General features: G+C 27.7%; 1 protein-coding gene across 1 annotated transcript in view; it reads right to left on the reverse strand.

The window, feature by feature from the left end:
• Positions 1-393: 393 nt before the first annotated feature.
• The window catches only part of LOC107440234 (uncharacterized), a 72,183-nt gene continuing 55,695 nt past the window's right edge, over positions 394-16,881 (reverse strand). Inside the window, exons 2-3 of the mRNA XM_016053102.4 lie at positions 10,092-10,193; positions 394-2,542 (exon numbers count right to left, since the gene is read on the reverse strand). Coding sequence (XP_015908588.1) covers positions 2,435-2,542; positions 10,092-10,193 — 210 coding nt within the window. The 3' untranslated portion in view covers positions 394-2,434. The remainder of the gene's footprint in view (positions 2,543-10,091; positions 10,194-16,881) is intronic.

The raw sequence follows: 16,881 nt of genomic DNA on the forward strand, positions 1-16,881 counted from the left end.
CCCCACTTGTAAAACGGGGTGTAACGCATATATGTTGTTTCTGAATATCCTTAGGGATGTTTCCTAGACCATCACCAACAGCCTATTTTGCACCTCTAGTGTGAAGAAAATAAATGTAGCAGTGCATTTAAAGTTTAAAGCACATAGACAGATTTCAATCGTTGAAAGCAATTCATTATCATTGACTCGTTCTTTTGCATGGAGCAAAACCTTAAACATTAAATCAACTAAATAGGATTAAACTTTCAACTAAAATATGTTTAAACTTCAAAACAACAAAAAATTGAGGTTTTATTGAATTATTATGATAGAATCATCATCTTAAGTGAGATTTACATAATGAGCTAATGAATAATTTTTTATTATATGTAAAGAAAAAAATTCTACAAACACTTAGGAAACAAATAATTTTATTTAAATATCTGAAATTAATATACACTCACTGTATTTCAAATAAATCAGAAATATCTATTTATCTAATATACGATGCACATTTATAACAGTAGAACACATATTATTAACAAAACTTATAGAAATCATGTCAAATGTGTAAATAATGGAATACACATTACTATTGTAACGAATTATCAGCGAAAATATTTCACTAGAGTAATTATGATGAAGCCAGAAAAATACTTTACTAACAGAGGTATTAATTATTAGTTCAGCAAGACTTCTTATAAATTTATCCAAGAGTTATAAATAAATTTAAAATAAAAAATATTTTTGTAAGATATGTATGCAAACATCAGAATTTTTCATTAAATGAGAGAATTTGATGTATCAATGAATATAATGAATTGATTTTGCATTAAAAAAATTGTTTTAAGAAAAACTGTGATATAAAATAAAAAAATATGTGATACATCTAACAGTTTATAGTGAAAATTAATGTTAATTGGCACTGATATATTTTATGTATCAATCTGGAATCATTATATTTAATGATAATGTACAGATTGATAATAAATTTTAATTTAGTTAAACTTTCCTTTCTTATCCTTAAATCTTTGCTTTTAATTTTAACTTTACCTTTATTTATTTTATTTTTTTAGTAATTTTAATAACTTTAAAAAAATAAATAATGTTTTATACAGTGTGTTTACTCTGATTTTGAAAGAAAAATCATTATACATCAAAGTTTCTTTAATTGTCCAAACATTAAAATATATACTAAAAAACATTTAATAATAGAAGACAGTTTTTAAAAATATTTACACTTAAATAATTTTTGAATACTTAGATCAAAGTGCATTTTAGATACTGAAAGTACAAATTATATACACTTAATATAAATAATTATTAAAATATTAGCTGGAATAATATTTTTTTATTTTAAGCGTGGATATCCATCTCATGAATAATAATAACAATATGTAAATGGAAATGCATAAATAAATCATAATATATTTAACAATAAATTATTATATTACCAAACAACTAATCACCGAGCACATTAAAGTGTTTTTGGCATAAATCATCCAAATTTGGTAATTTTCTGAACCTTTTTAAATATTACACTATTAAAAATTTTATTGAAAATAAAATTTAATTTAAAATTTCATACAAGATGTTTCATTGGATTCAAATGTTAAGTGAAAGTAGAAATAGTGATTGTTAAATGCATTAAAACTCTCTTAATATGAAAGTTTAACCGCTTTCAGAACACTGGAATATTATAATTCAAGCAACTCTTCTCTAAAGCTAAATATACAAATAATATGTGCTTTTGGACATTTAAAAATAACGTGTATAGAAACTACAGGAGTTCTATAAATTTAAACATTTTATCTACATTTTAACATGTACATTTCCCTTTTTTATGTATGTTTTTACATATATGTTCTTACTTCTCATGGTTTCAGTATTATTTACAAGTACCGCAAAATTTCCCCTTTGCAGTTTTATTAATACTTATCCAGAATTTTTCAGTACAAACTTCCGAGCCTTTAGAAAATGTTTAAAAAAGGTAATAACGTTATTTAAGTTTCAGCAAATAACTAATAAAGTTAATGAATGTAAGCATAATACGAAAATTTATTTCACGTAGTATAAACTTTTTAATAATTTTAATAATTTTTAACTAAAAAATGAGCTAACCTAGAACGTAAAGTGCAAATTATCATACGTAGTTCTATTAACGGAAAATTACTTTTTGTAGCACATCATTAGCATATTCAAATCAAATATAAAATACATACAAATAAGTATAATATTTAAATTAATATTATAGTACGCAAAGACATAAATTCGCGTTCCATGATTTGATTTAAAAAGTAATTTTAATTCAGTGCAAGAAAGCGTTCATTCTCTTTAAATAAACACAGAAATTTTGTAATAGAAAGCGCTTTTATCTAAGATTGTATAATAGTAGTGAACACCAGTGCTTCTTACTAGTATAAACTTTGATTATATTTTTCTGAACATAATCTGGTTAATCCTGAAGCTCTTCCACTTGTAGACAGGTTGATCGTAGCAAGGTTTTCCCCTCTCTTCCAGTAATAATATCACCTTCTGTTACATCAGCTTCGCAAATCTCAGGCTGAAAAAAATGAAGTTTTAGAAATGTTATATAGTTCAAGTTATTTTAAAAAATAGGTATGTACAGAAATGATGGAAAAAAGGCGCTTAAAAGCTAAACTATAGACAGGGTATAGAGCCGCAAGGCGGAGGGGGTTGAAAATACATTTTAGCCCTGGAAAAACTTTTGATAGCAACTTCTGTTTTACCGTCATTCGTATTTAAAAATTTAAAGTAAAGGAAAAGGAAATTCAGGTAGATTTGGAGTAAACTATAAAATTTTAAAAAATGCTTTTAAAAGATTTAAATGAGGCCGGGTGGGCAGGGAATGTGAATTCGAATCCAGCTACCCGATGACTTCCCGTGTATGGTGACTGGTACTCGCTAAATATGTCGGGTAACAAAGACCTCCATGTTCCCATAACAAATTATACCTCTGGGTCACTGAATTGGAGATTGATCGTTCTTTGGTTCAGGTGATAATTACGATCTGTGGATAAAGGAGGGGATATATGAATGGATCCTCCCTATAAGCAGGTACGACGTATAGGTGTGTCAGAAGTCGAATTCTTAGCTATAGATGGTGCCACTGGTCAACAAGAAAAATCACACACCCCTTGCTTTGATGACGTATGAACAACCGTAAAATATGGTTAGGAAATTTTTGTTAAACAAAACTCCCATAATCCTGGTTAATAAAACCAAAATAAATGGTATTTTACTAATTCATTTGGTAATTTTTCTATTTATATGGTAACGGTTTACGGTAAATTCTGTTCTTCGAAATTATAGATCTTATTACCACACATAAAGTAAAAAGTACAAAAATAAGGAAGTAAATTTAACCGAATAAATGGTCACCATGTCATATTTGAAGGAATCATTACAAAATCACCTAATTTTACCATATTTACCAAATCTTATCACACATTATTAAAACATGTTTTATTGATAATTTTATCAAAATCAAGCCAAAGCACTTCAATAAAAATTACCGAGTATTTTTTTCGTCCCAATAGAGCCAGAACAACGATTAATTTGACTATATTCTTGCAGTTATGGTCATATTTTTTTTAAGTGCGTATACTTTAGTAATCTTGCCATAGTGCGTTTGCATTTTAAAATTTTGAAAGCATTTTTCAGCTTTTTACTCTATCTCTACCTGAACTATTTTTTTTTAATACTTCAAATATTAAACTACTAGGTGAAAGAGAAATTGCTTTAAAATAATTCTCCGGCGCTACAGTCTCCTCTTCAAGCAAAAAGCATAGATGAAGCTGGAATTTCTATTCAAATGCTTCTCCCGCGATATAGCTTCCTCTTTAAGCAAAATGCACAGATGATACTGGTAGCAGGCAAACTATAGAAGATAGTTTCCGTTTTTTTCATTAAAAAACGGAATCATTGCTGTCATTAAAACCGAGGAGAGTAGTCATCAGTCATTAAAGTGTCATTCAAGGGAGATAATTTCAATATGCCTTATTCCCATGGAAGAAATGATTGCAGTATATCATCGCTTGTTGTCGGTGAGAGGTACCGAAACAACTTGAAACGCACCAATTACCACTGAATAGCCAAGTTCAGCAGATGATTGAAAGAATGGCTAAGTAAGTCAGCATTTTGTAAAAACTATGGTGTTTTATTTCCCCGAATATATTGTTAAACAAAACAAAGAATTATATGATGAAACACTTTTTTTTATTTTATTTTATGTCAAGTTAACTCCAAATCAAGCATTCATATTCACTTTAAAGGTAGAATTAATATTTAAATACCAGTAATTAATAACGCTTGCGCCAAACTCATGCGCATTCACACCATTCGTGAATTATTTTAGTTTGGCGTGTTGGCGTGCTTAGGTTATCACCATTTCTTTTTAAAATTTTTTTTTGTTTTTGTAAAAGGAATTAAGTATGAGTTAGCATGAGTTTGTTGCTGTCTTAGACGCTGCTCTATATGTTATTGGAACAATATTTTGTCGTTAAAAATATATAAATTTTTTTTAGAGGTAAAGATAATTATATTTTAATATTTAAATATCTGAGTAGGATTAAGAGATGCAACCATAATGCGTTTGATCTCGGTGAATTGGAATATAACATTCAAAAGATTCAGGAAAAGATAAAGTATATTAAATGAAAACGTCATCTGTTAACATGCATGATGGAGTTTGGTGGGGCAATGGGAATGGATAGTATAACACTCTGAAATGTTATGCGAAAGCCCTCCAAGAGGAGTGACGAAAGTGCACTTATTTGACCCGGAATTACATCAGTTTTTTATTCATAAATACTAATTCATTCTGGGTCACTCATTCTTATATGACACTATGTCACTACAGTCCCTGGCCAAGTTATTAGACGCACTATAAGATTCTTTGTAAAATCTTAATTATCAGGTGATACTATACAGCTTTATTGTATTAACGCGACTGAAACCGGTTTGTACTTGTTTACATTCGTGTATCATTTGATTAAATTAGACGATATATAATATAAATTCAATGTTTAAATAAATTCGATGATATGTTATGTAAATATAGAATATTGCTGTTGTAGTTTCTAATGCCACTTGCCACACGGGCAAGCCTGCTTGATGAAACCGAGCAAATGTAAGGCAGAGTGTGCGTTTCCTGTTTTTCAGTGGCGCCATTCTATGGCCAAGAATTCGTCTTCAGTCACACACACGTCACAGCCCGTTTTATGGGGCGGGCCCATTCGTACATTCATTCATTCCTCCACAGATCGTAACTTTGAACTGAATCAGAGAACGATCGATCTCCAATCCAGTACCCCCAGAGGTATTGATTTGTTATGGGAACATGGAGAACTTTGCGACTCGACATATTTAAAGTGCATCAGTCACCATTTACTACACGGGGAGTCTTCGACCATCGGGGTTCGAACCCACGAACTCTCGGACATGGGTCCAGCTCCCCACCGACCAGGCCATCCCGGCCTTTATATAGAATATTTATTGTATCAAGTATTATATTATTCAGTTATAACAATTAGACGTACTGTCGATTTTTCATAATTATATGTTTTGCACTAGTTTATATACAATACTTTTATACTTAAATATACATGTAGTGGGTTTTTAGTCTGAAGATTTTTCATATACCCCCTACTTGTATTTATTTTTAACGTATTTCATTACAATATTAACCAATTGATGCACGAACGTAAATAAGTTCAAACTGGTTTCAGCTACGTAAAAACAATAAAGCTGTGCAGTACCACCTGATAATTAAGATTTTACATAGAATCTTATAGTGCATCTAATAACTTGGCCAGGAACTATATAATGTAGTTTTTATACTATCACTTTTACTTCGGCTGTTTCGAAAATGAAATGGAATTAGAAAACAACCATATAATCCATTCGTTTTGATACTTTTATTTAAAATTATCTAAATTTTGCTCTAGCCATTAATTATCTGGTATCTTTTACAGAAATATAAATGTTTCCTAAAAGGAATCAATTAAAGTCTCTATAACTTTTAAAACTTTTAGTGACTGACAAAATTGTTTTCCAGCGAATGTAAAATAAATTGCAAAACTTGTTTTTGGGAAAGAATAGTATAAAAAATAATAATATTAAGAATCATTTCCCTTTTTCAATTTGAGAAATGTTTTGCAATCCCTTTCTAGAAATATTACTTACTAAACTCCAACGATTAAATGATGTAAGCTTTGATGGTGTTCGAGGTCATTTAACAATAATTTATCTTTTCTTTTAAGAAAAACTTATTATATTTCTAGAAATTATGCAATTTTTAAAACAATAAAAAAAATAACGAAATAAACACTTACGCTTTTCTTCGTTGAAGATTTTTGAAACACATAAAAAGGTATAACTTTTTTTCTTATTAACCCTTCTTTGCATGATGGTGGAAAGTTCCATCATAAAATTTAGTAAACAAAAAATTGCACTCAAAATAAGTGTAATGTAATTTGGTTGTTGCTGTCAACTGTTTTTACGACAACTGCCTAATAAGATTGTCAAAAAAAATCAAATGTCACAATCATTATAGCTGGTTTGAATTTGTCATTCCGCTGTTTATCGTGGTTGGAAGAAACGTGCGATTTCTTGAATATTTTTCTAAAACTAATCTGAGAATTTTTGCTAATAAAAGCGTTAATGAGTGGAAAAAAAGTTTTTTTTTTGTGTTCCTGTAAGTCGTTGTAAAATTTATATCAAATACCCCAAATAATCATCCCAAAAACCATTTGACAGATCACTATGCATGCAGTAGTTTTATTTTAATGTATGAAGAAAATGTTTTGTTTAATTATATAGTTATTTTATGATATTTTTGTAGAAAAAATTCGAAGAGAGGGTCATTGAAGATTATTTGTATCAGTTAGAAGGCGGTTGGCTATCAAAAGATGACATTGATGATAAAAATTCTCACAACGAGTACCTTGATGCAGATGAAATTAGAAGTGTTTCAAAAGGAGAATTGTTTTTTTTCTTGTTTAATTAAAATCAGGAATAAAAATGATAAAAAGATATATTTATATTTATTTCGTACTGAACTTAATATGTAAATTTGTATGATGATGGATATTTACATAATACTGTTTTTTAATTATGTTATATTATGTATTTATACTAGGATTTTTATAAAAAAATTTCCTTTAATCTTGGAAATGGATTATATCTCCCTGATTCATTTCACAAAAAAAGAAGAAAAAACAATATAAGAAAGGTTTTATTATTTTATTAATTTCACTAATTTTTAATTTTTCAAAGATTATCGTAGAGGTTTTATGCCTGAAAAGAAAACACTATTTGATGCATTTGCAAAATAGTGTCAAAAAAACTCATTCAGCTTGTGCAGCTATTAAATTAAGAATGGTTAGTTATACATTGGAAACAAAATGAAAAGTTGAATACGCTTTACTTAGTGAATTCTCAATTGATTCTCAATGTAGTGTTAAATGACTCAAAATAACTCATTTTAGTTTACACTGAAGTGTAAAATAAATAATGATTTATTGTAAAATAATTTTCTTTTAGTAAGAACAGTTGTTTACGTGTCTGGAATCAATTTAAAGACTTGTTACCGGTTAACCTAATAACTGGCAAGACAGTATGAAAATAAATTAAACATGAAGTAATATCATTATTAAAAATTGGAAGTTATAATTTTTGAATAATATCCAAACTTTAACTTAAATAATTTTTTTAAGTGTTTAACTTCATTTATACAAGAAACTAGTTCTCAACCAATAAAAAGCTTCTGTTTTCGGAAAAGTAAGTTCTAAAAATTAGAAAGTAAATTAGTAGTACTTAAATTTGCAGAAAAAAAAGAAAACAGTAAATTTTCGGTACGATGCAAAATTTTAATTAATTTTAAAAAAAGGAAGATTTGAAACAATAATTTATGGGAAAAGCAATTTTTAATTAAAATTACGATATAGTTCCATGTATTGTTAGTCATTAGGGGATAAATAAATATATTTCATAAAACATTTTGTAAAATTAGGAAAATTTAGATTTTCTACCGATAGAAAATAAAACATATACCATGAACAAAATATATTAATTGAAAAATCTAAAACACTTCCATTTGCTCAAATGCGTCCGCAAGCATAGTTTATTAGCTAAATTAAATTTGAAGAAAAAAGCATGAATAAATAAATTGACACAATCAAGCCTCCTGAAAAAAAGGACAAAAAGAAGCCAAGTAATCGAGTTTAGTCGCCAAGTAATTCCATTAAATTTATGAACCTTACAACCGAAGATAAGAGTACGTCTTGTCACACAACTTATATTCTATTTCTCAATTAATTATACGGTTTCATGAAAAAAAGAGCTTTTAAAATGAGCTTAAGTTCATTAAAGGATGGGGAAATTTATTCTGCTGTAAAATGTATACATTTAAATCTTTAGAGAAATATAAAGATAATTCCCTTTTTTTAAGTTATATTTTAAATTTACAGGAATTTTCAGTACTGCAAAAGAGTTAAAAACTATTATACCAAAACTCAAGAACTTCATTAATTATAAATTATTAAGTATTAAGTACAACTTATTAATTACTAAATATAAACTTTTAATTAATAATTATTAATTATTAAATATAACTTATAAATCATTAATTATAAACTATAACTTATAAATTTTTAATTATAAACTATAACTTATAAATTATTAATTATAAACTATAACTTATAAAATATTAATTAAAAATAATTTTTATGTGTATGGTTTATGAGAGTTTCTTTTCAAACTATTAGTTTAACTATAGTTCAATTTTCAAGAATTGTTTCATTGTGGATAATAAAAGTAGCTAAAATTATTTCTTTGCTAATAATTCCGTGTTTTAGAAAAATCTAAATAAGTTGAAACCTTAACTCTTAAGCGACTGTACAAGAAAAAATTTCGAATCAAATAACGGTGTGAAAACAGTCACTTTGAGTGCCTCATCCGTAAAATCCATTTTACCGTAAAACTAATTTTTATCGTTAAATATTACACCGGAATTTCAAGAGTAATATTTATTTATTTAGAGCGATTCAGTTTTTTTCGGGTATTCTTTGAAAATTACTGTATATCAGATTCTTTGTTACAGGATTTTATGGAAAAAGGTACCGGCAACTTGATTGTCACCAAATCTCCTTATTATAAAATATTTTATTTTATAACTGGCGATGAACAGTCTTCGTGGAAGCCTTTTTGATGGAACTTACCCCCTATTTGCATAACATTTAAAGGAAAACTACGAAAACCTCCCATGGTTAGCCAGGTGGCAAGGGGATTCTAGCCCTTCATCCATATGCCGTCGAGAATATTTTACGTTATCACCGTGGTTGCTGCAAGCCGGGAGTGGAATTCCTAACAAACAGCCAACTGATGTGATTCCAACATGTTTTTTTTTGGAAGGGGGGGGGGAGGAGTTGTAGTTCACGAACTGGTTGTCGAAGGTATTTTTAATGCAGACAGTTAGATTCGTCTTATCTTTGAGCGTACTTACTGCAAACTTCTTACTGATGACTGTTTCAGAATTTTTATAAAACAAACATACACACACATACATTTAAACATTCTTCCTTATTTATACAACATGGTCAGTTTAACGTCATAGTATTTTACACTAACGTGCTTAAGATGTTTATAAAAGCTGTCTAAAGCTTTAAAATATTTTAGTCTTTTTTGCAGAAATAAAAAGTCTTTTAGACCTACATTTAAGTGTTTTAGACCTACATTGTTTATTTCCTATAAAAATTATGCATCTGAAACAAAGATAAATAACAGCATTTTCCAATAACGAGGTAAATCTTTTAGCTTTGAACAAGTACCAACTTCATCATACACTTTTAAACTTAAAGGGAAAACCAAAAACTCCTTCAACAACCAGTTGTTGGTGTAGAGGGAAATATAAGTAAGGCACTACAAATTTGCATCTCCTAACACAATGACAGCTTAGTGCTTTAACCATCATGCCATCACGGCTCACAGTTAAAAAATTAAAGATTCTAAAACAACGTTTATCTTGAAACTCATATAAATATCCAATGTATGTATCATTCATATAGTTATACCAATTTAAAATAACTTACGTGCATGTTGGTCATTGTTGAGTTTTGTTTCAAACATTCTTCTCTATTTTTAATTTGAGGCTGAACTTTCAGAGTGATGCTGTATTTTGTTGACTTTCCAACCTAAACAAAAGTAAAAAAATATAGCATCTCATTAGTTAAAAAGTATAATATAAATATATATATACACACACATACACACACACACACACACACACATATATATATATATATATATATATATATATATATATATATATATATATATATATATATATATATATATATATATATATATATATATATATATATATATATATATATATATATATATATATATATATATATATATATATATATATATATATATATATATATATATATATATATATATATATAAAATGTAGATTCAATTCACTGTTTTGATTTCGAAAACCTTTATACTTCCCTTCCAACTAATAAAATTCATGATGACCTTCTTCAAATTCATAGCATGTTTAATCTCAGTGATATTATTAATGAAGATAACTGGAACTTTCTAGTACATATTAACCTTAACAACAATTATATTCTTTTCAATGACCACCTTTTTCAACAAATTAATGGTATTCCCATGGGAAATAATTTCAGTACTAACATCTGCAATATTTTTCTTTTTCTACAAGAATATAGATTTGTAAAATCACATGTTAATCTTCCAATTGATTCTCTCTTTCTCAGATTCATTGATGATCTATTAGTTATTAATTTTAATGATTTCGATATTCTAGCAAAACATATTTATCCAAATGAATTAATTCTTAATAAAACAAATAATAGTAATTCTTCAGCAAATTTTTTAGATTTGACTCTTAATATTAATGCAGATAAAAATATTACATTTAAACTTTTTGACAAAAGAAATGAATTTAAATTTCCAGTTAAAAAATGCATAGATTTCAACTCTAACTTAGCCAATAAGGTTTTTTCTAATATTATTGCCAATCAAATTCATAGATTTTACAGGAATAATTCTAACTATAACGAGTTTTTATTAGATACTGATATATATAAAAACGATTTAATTAATAGCCATTTTCCTAGTTCATTTCTTAATTTCTATTTTAAAAAAATCTTAAAAAACTTGGTACATTAATTTTTAATTTTTATTTAATTTTTCTGTTTTAAGAATAAGCTCTGATTTTTTCAAGGTAGGAACTAACTATGATAAACTATTCCTAAAGCCACTGGACGGAATAGTTTGGATGTATGACCTTTTATACTGGATTAGTTAAATATTTTTTAGTTACTTTTTAATTTTTGTAGCCTCTTAAAATTAATTTAATTTTAATTGTCCAGTATAATAAACAGTTTATTTATTTATTTATTTATTTATTTATTTATTTATTTATTTATTTAATTATTTTTATTTTTGTATAAGTGGAATGGGCTCTGGTTCGTAAAGAACCACCCCAAATGAATGCAGGTGATACGTGTATACTTTAAAATTATGTAAGGTTGTATGAATGAAGAATAAAACCTATAAACGGTTTTCTATTCCTGTATGCAGGCTCTGATTTTTAAATAAGTCACCCTATGAAAGATGGATATGTGTATTCTGTAAAATTATGTTAGATTTTTTGAATGAAGGATGAGTCTATAAACGGCTTTCTATCCTGACAGACTGACTTTTAAATTAATTTCCCTATTAATGATTTTTTTTTTTTTTTTTAAGACTGCTAATTTATTCAATCCGTTAAACATTTTTATTTTTATTTCAATTTTATTACCTTTTTACTAATTGTTTCTCATAGATGGCAGCACTAATATTTTACCTAAACATTTTTTCTTCTTCTTCGATCAAATGTTTTTTTAAATTTATTATATTCGATTCAAGCTATAAGCAATATTTTACATCTTCGCGATTTTTGTTAACTGTTTTATTATTGTACTTTTAAACCTAAACCGCGTTTTAATTCACGCCGGTAAGTTTGATTTCCTTTTACATTTTTCTTTTATTTCATGATTTTTTACAACATTAGGTTTTTGCGATATCGACACATATAAAGAATAATTTTTATCTTAGGATAATTATTCTTTATTCAGAAATATCGCATTATTTATGGCAATTAGATGTGTCTTGACAACGACTATTTGCCTTTACCATTCTTGTTTCTCTACCATTTAGTTTTTTATTTTTATTTTATTCATGTTTTTCATGTTAATTTGTGTGTATATATATATATATATATATATATATAACCGTTCATCATAAAACTGCTTAAATTATGCAAATTTTAAGTAAAAAAAGTAAGTCATACTAACATAAACATCCATTCAGATTCATAAATCAAAATTGTTTTTCCGTACTTTTGCAAATTGGTTCTCTTTATGATTTTAATTTTTTTTTATACATTTAAATTTTTTAAAAAATTTTTTATAATTTTTTTAACTAAATGCATTCGAGAAATACTTACACATTCATTTGAACGACTTGGATTGTTCATAGCCTAAGCATGTTTATTTTTTTTTGAATTATTTAAGTATGCACACATTAATTTTTGCTTTCTTCAAATATACACTGTTAAAAATTTCGGATAAAATTATGGTTAATATTACCGGCAAACAGGGATATTCATCCATAAAAACCATTCTATATAAAATCTTTATAAAATTTTTTACAGTAATATTTATTTAATTGCAAAGACGTAATGATATTGATTTTGAAATAAATATTACCTAAGAAAGTTACGGTATACCTGATACTGTATTTTAAGGTGAAAAAGTACAGTAAACGAGTATTACAAGGAAAAAGTACTGTCACACTGAATTCTAGTACATTTTACTGTAATTTGATTCAGATTTTTTCACAGTATGCATTTCTTAACAAAAATAACATTCAAATTACATTGATAATGTAATTATTAATTATAAAATTATTAATTATTCAAGCATTCATAATTCCAATATTAATTTGTCAATTAATAAGTAGTCAATCATTCATTAATAATTACTTTTTTTTTATTTTTGATTTTTCAATTATTACTTAAACAATTATAATATATACAAATATTAATTATCCAATTAATACTTGTGAAAGCAATTAAAGTCTCACGAAATGACACGTAATTCGCCAAGAAACATTATAGTGCTTTACGACACTCGAATTAAACTCAAAAGTCTACAAAATTCGGTAAAAAAATGTAATTTTAATATTCTGTCTTTTTGGAGGAATCTCATTCCAGCTAGAGAGAAACTTTTAGTCACGCTCGAAAAGACTGTAATAGAAATGTAAAATAACTGTTTCATAAGAATGTACTGAAAAAATAAATCTCATTTTACGGCGGAAACTTTACCCGGAAAGTTTACCCTTAACGTCACTCACTTTCCCGGATGAAAAAAGGCAGAAAATTTACGAGCCAAGCCTTCTCTGTATATTTTCGCCCCTAAAAATAATGGGCAAACTCTCCAACTAACGTGCGTAAAAGGGCTATTTTATACCAAGAAGTATCGTAACACTTTGATGAGGAAAGTGGAATGCTGGTTAAAAGAGTTCTGGCCAACCAAAAAGATTACTTGGATATTTTCGAATTAGTGTCATATTAAAGGTGAAGCTTAATGGCAATTTTTTTCTTTGCTTTAATATGCGAAGTTTCGGTTTAATTTTGATTGAAATGAGGGAGTCTCAATTATAATTTTGCTTCGAAAATCGCTGAAATACAAACTTGAGTTATTTTCAGTCTCTAGATAAATAAGGATTCTGCCCCACTTTTATTAAAAAAGTATTTTATTTATTTCATCTTTAAGGAACACTGATAAAGGTACAAAACAAAATTTAAATTAATTTCCAATAATAATTTTGTATCCTATAGTTTAAAATGTCTTTAAAATGCAAATCTACAGTTAAAAATAATGATTTCTTCCTAATATAGTATAATAAGTCCATGTAATTTACTCTACTAAATCACCCCCCTCCCAAAAAAAAGAATTGAATACTAGGTTATAATTGTTCTATAAAAATATCTCCGGAATCAACAGAAATACTTGTGAATGCAACCTGTAAAAATTCACGATCAAATCAGTATGAAAAGTATTGGCACTCCTTGAAACGGTACTTTTTACATTTACATTCATATTTACCGGACCATCTTACGGAACAAAAAATCTGATATACCGTAATTTTTACGCTAATAACTTCTGTAAAATCATTAAATACTCTTAATAAATAAATATTACTGTATAAAATACGGTATAATATTTTACGGCAAAAATGGATTCAACGGAAAAATTGAGATTACGGATGATGTACCCTAAGTGCCGATACTTTAGATTGTAATTTGATCCAGAATTATTTGCACGTATAAGATGTTCTAACTTTCACTTACATGTAGGAACTACTATGCACACGTTTGTGCATCTTATTTTTAATTTGATATTTGTTATGTGAGGATTTAATTATCGACTATGTCAACCTTCATCTATCAAAAGGTATCTCAAGATAGAGTCTAGTTAACATGTCTTATATACTATTGATTCGGTATTTAAAATTCATAGTGGTAGTTACGCCACAATACTTCCAGAATTTTATCTGGGATAGAATTCGATGAACAGATACCACTAGTTGAATCATGCTGTTTATTTATTTATATCATTTTTGCTCATTATTTTTTTCTCCATTTTATTTGTTTTTATAGCATTTTGCTCAATTTTTTTTCTACATTGTTTATTACCGAGAGACTTTATTTACTTCACCGGATCTTTTTTTCTTCTTTGAGCAGTTTATTTTAAGCAAATCAACTGTTTAATGTGGACCATCCATCATGATAGCGAGTGCACATCACGTCCGCAGGTCACCATTGTGGGGATTTAATTATCGACTATGTCAACCTTCATCTATCAAAAGGTACCTCAAGATACAATCTAGTTAACATGTCTTATGTACAAGTGATTCGGTATTTACTATTCATAATGGTAGTTACGCTACAGTTAGACTTGTTAAATAAAATCAATATTGTACTGAAATTAGTATCTGTGAGAGGGTTGAGGGATCCTTTTAGGGTTAATTGTAAATAAATGTATCTCGCAGGAGTACCGGCTTCCCACGAGCCAGTACTTTTTAAAATAATTTGATCCAGAATTTTTTATAGAGTATATTCAGAACATTATCTTCACACCATATTTATCTTTTAATATCTGATTCATTTGTAATGACTGTAGTATTGCAGCTAGAGGTCCCGGCATAAATGTGACAAATATATATTTCACTTATTAGAAGATCACATGTTTACTCTTCAAAATCCTACAAATTATTTATTAATCTTGCTTACTGAGCTGTACTTCAAATTCTTCAAATTTTTAATATGCTGTCGAGTATTACAATCCGCAATATTTTAAATATTTTAAAATACCATTGAACTAACAGTAACATAATCTTATGTAAGAGAAGATTTTTGTTGTTTTATGTTGTGCAATTATTATTTTATTTTATTTTATATTTTATAACCGTCGTTGAACAGCCGACCCAATTTCATGGGTTTACGACTACTTACGTTCAACTCCGTAGCCTTGTAATTTTGAACCAATCAAGAAGACAAGGAAACTCCTGGATCAGTACCCCCAGAGGTATTGATTTGTTGTGGGAACATGGAGGACTTTGATACTCGACAGATTTAACGTACATCAGTCACCGTTTACTACACGGGGAGTCTTCGGCCGGCGAGGATCGAACCCACGACCTCTTGGATATGTGCCCAGCGCCCTACCGACCAGGCTATCCCGGCCCTGCAATTATTATTTTAGATTTAGTAAGTGATTTAAAGGAAAATAAAAAAAGCTATTGAAAAAACACGAATAATCTTATAAAATGTGATTAAACAAGTAATTCGCACAAGTCTTAATTCTGAATTTTTTTTTAAATTAAAAGAATCTAATGCTGATACCAACAATCTGCTCCGTAAATTTATACTGTGAAATATTTCGGATCTAATTATGGTAAGAAGTACCGGCATCCTGGATACATCATGCGTAAAACTAATTTAATCATAAGATTCACTTTTACCATAAAATTGTATTCTATATATTTTATAGTAGTATTTGTTTAGCTACTGTGATTGTACAATAAATTACGGTCTGTCAAATGTTTTGTTCCGTGAAATTTAGTAAAATGTATCAGCCTGTACATTTTACCGTAATTTGACAGTAAAACACATTTCTGATATAAACATAACACTCAATAACTTATCATATCATTTCTGATATTCATTTGTTCATCTGAGAATACTTTATTTTCCTACTCTATCGTCAGTAAGGAGTTACTCTTGGATAATTTTATTTAAATATAATTCTTCCGAAGAAAGAAATTCGAAAACTCTTAAAACAAAATATTGTTAAAATACATTTTCCTCTAAGATTCTACATAATTTTGAAATTAAATGCCAATTTCTACACAAATAATTTTTGAAAATGATTTTATTACATTGCCAATTTTGACTATGTCAGTGTTAGATGCAAGCATAAAACTCAATTCTCATTAAATTATTTCTTTGTTCATTTAAGAATTATCTATTCGTTCAACGTTTGTAAGGAATTTTCTTAGAATAACTTTATTTAATTAAAATTTCCGCTAAGCTCGAAAGCATCTGAAGTAAATGCTGCTAATGTCAAAATACCTTTTTTTTCTAAAATTCTTGGTAAATTTAAACTGCAAATGCTAATTTAAATAAAACAGTTAATGAAAATGCTTTTATTATACTACTCATTTTAAAATCGTGAGATTAAAAGAAAAGAAGCATTACTAATTTAGAACTTCTACTTTAATTCAAACCTTTCTGTA

This window comes from Parasteatoda tepidariorum, chromosome 6 (assembly GCF_982258835.1).
Source record: "Parasteatoda tepidariorum strain Cologne lab strain chromosome 6, Ptep-v5.0, whole genome shotgun sequence".
NCBI lineage: Eukaryota > Metazoa > Arthropoda > Arachnida > Araneae > Theridiidae > Parasteatoda > Parasteatoda tepidariorum.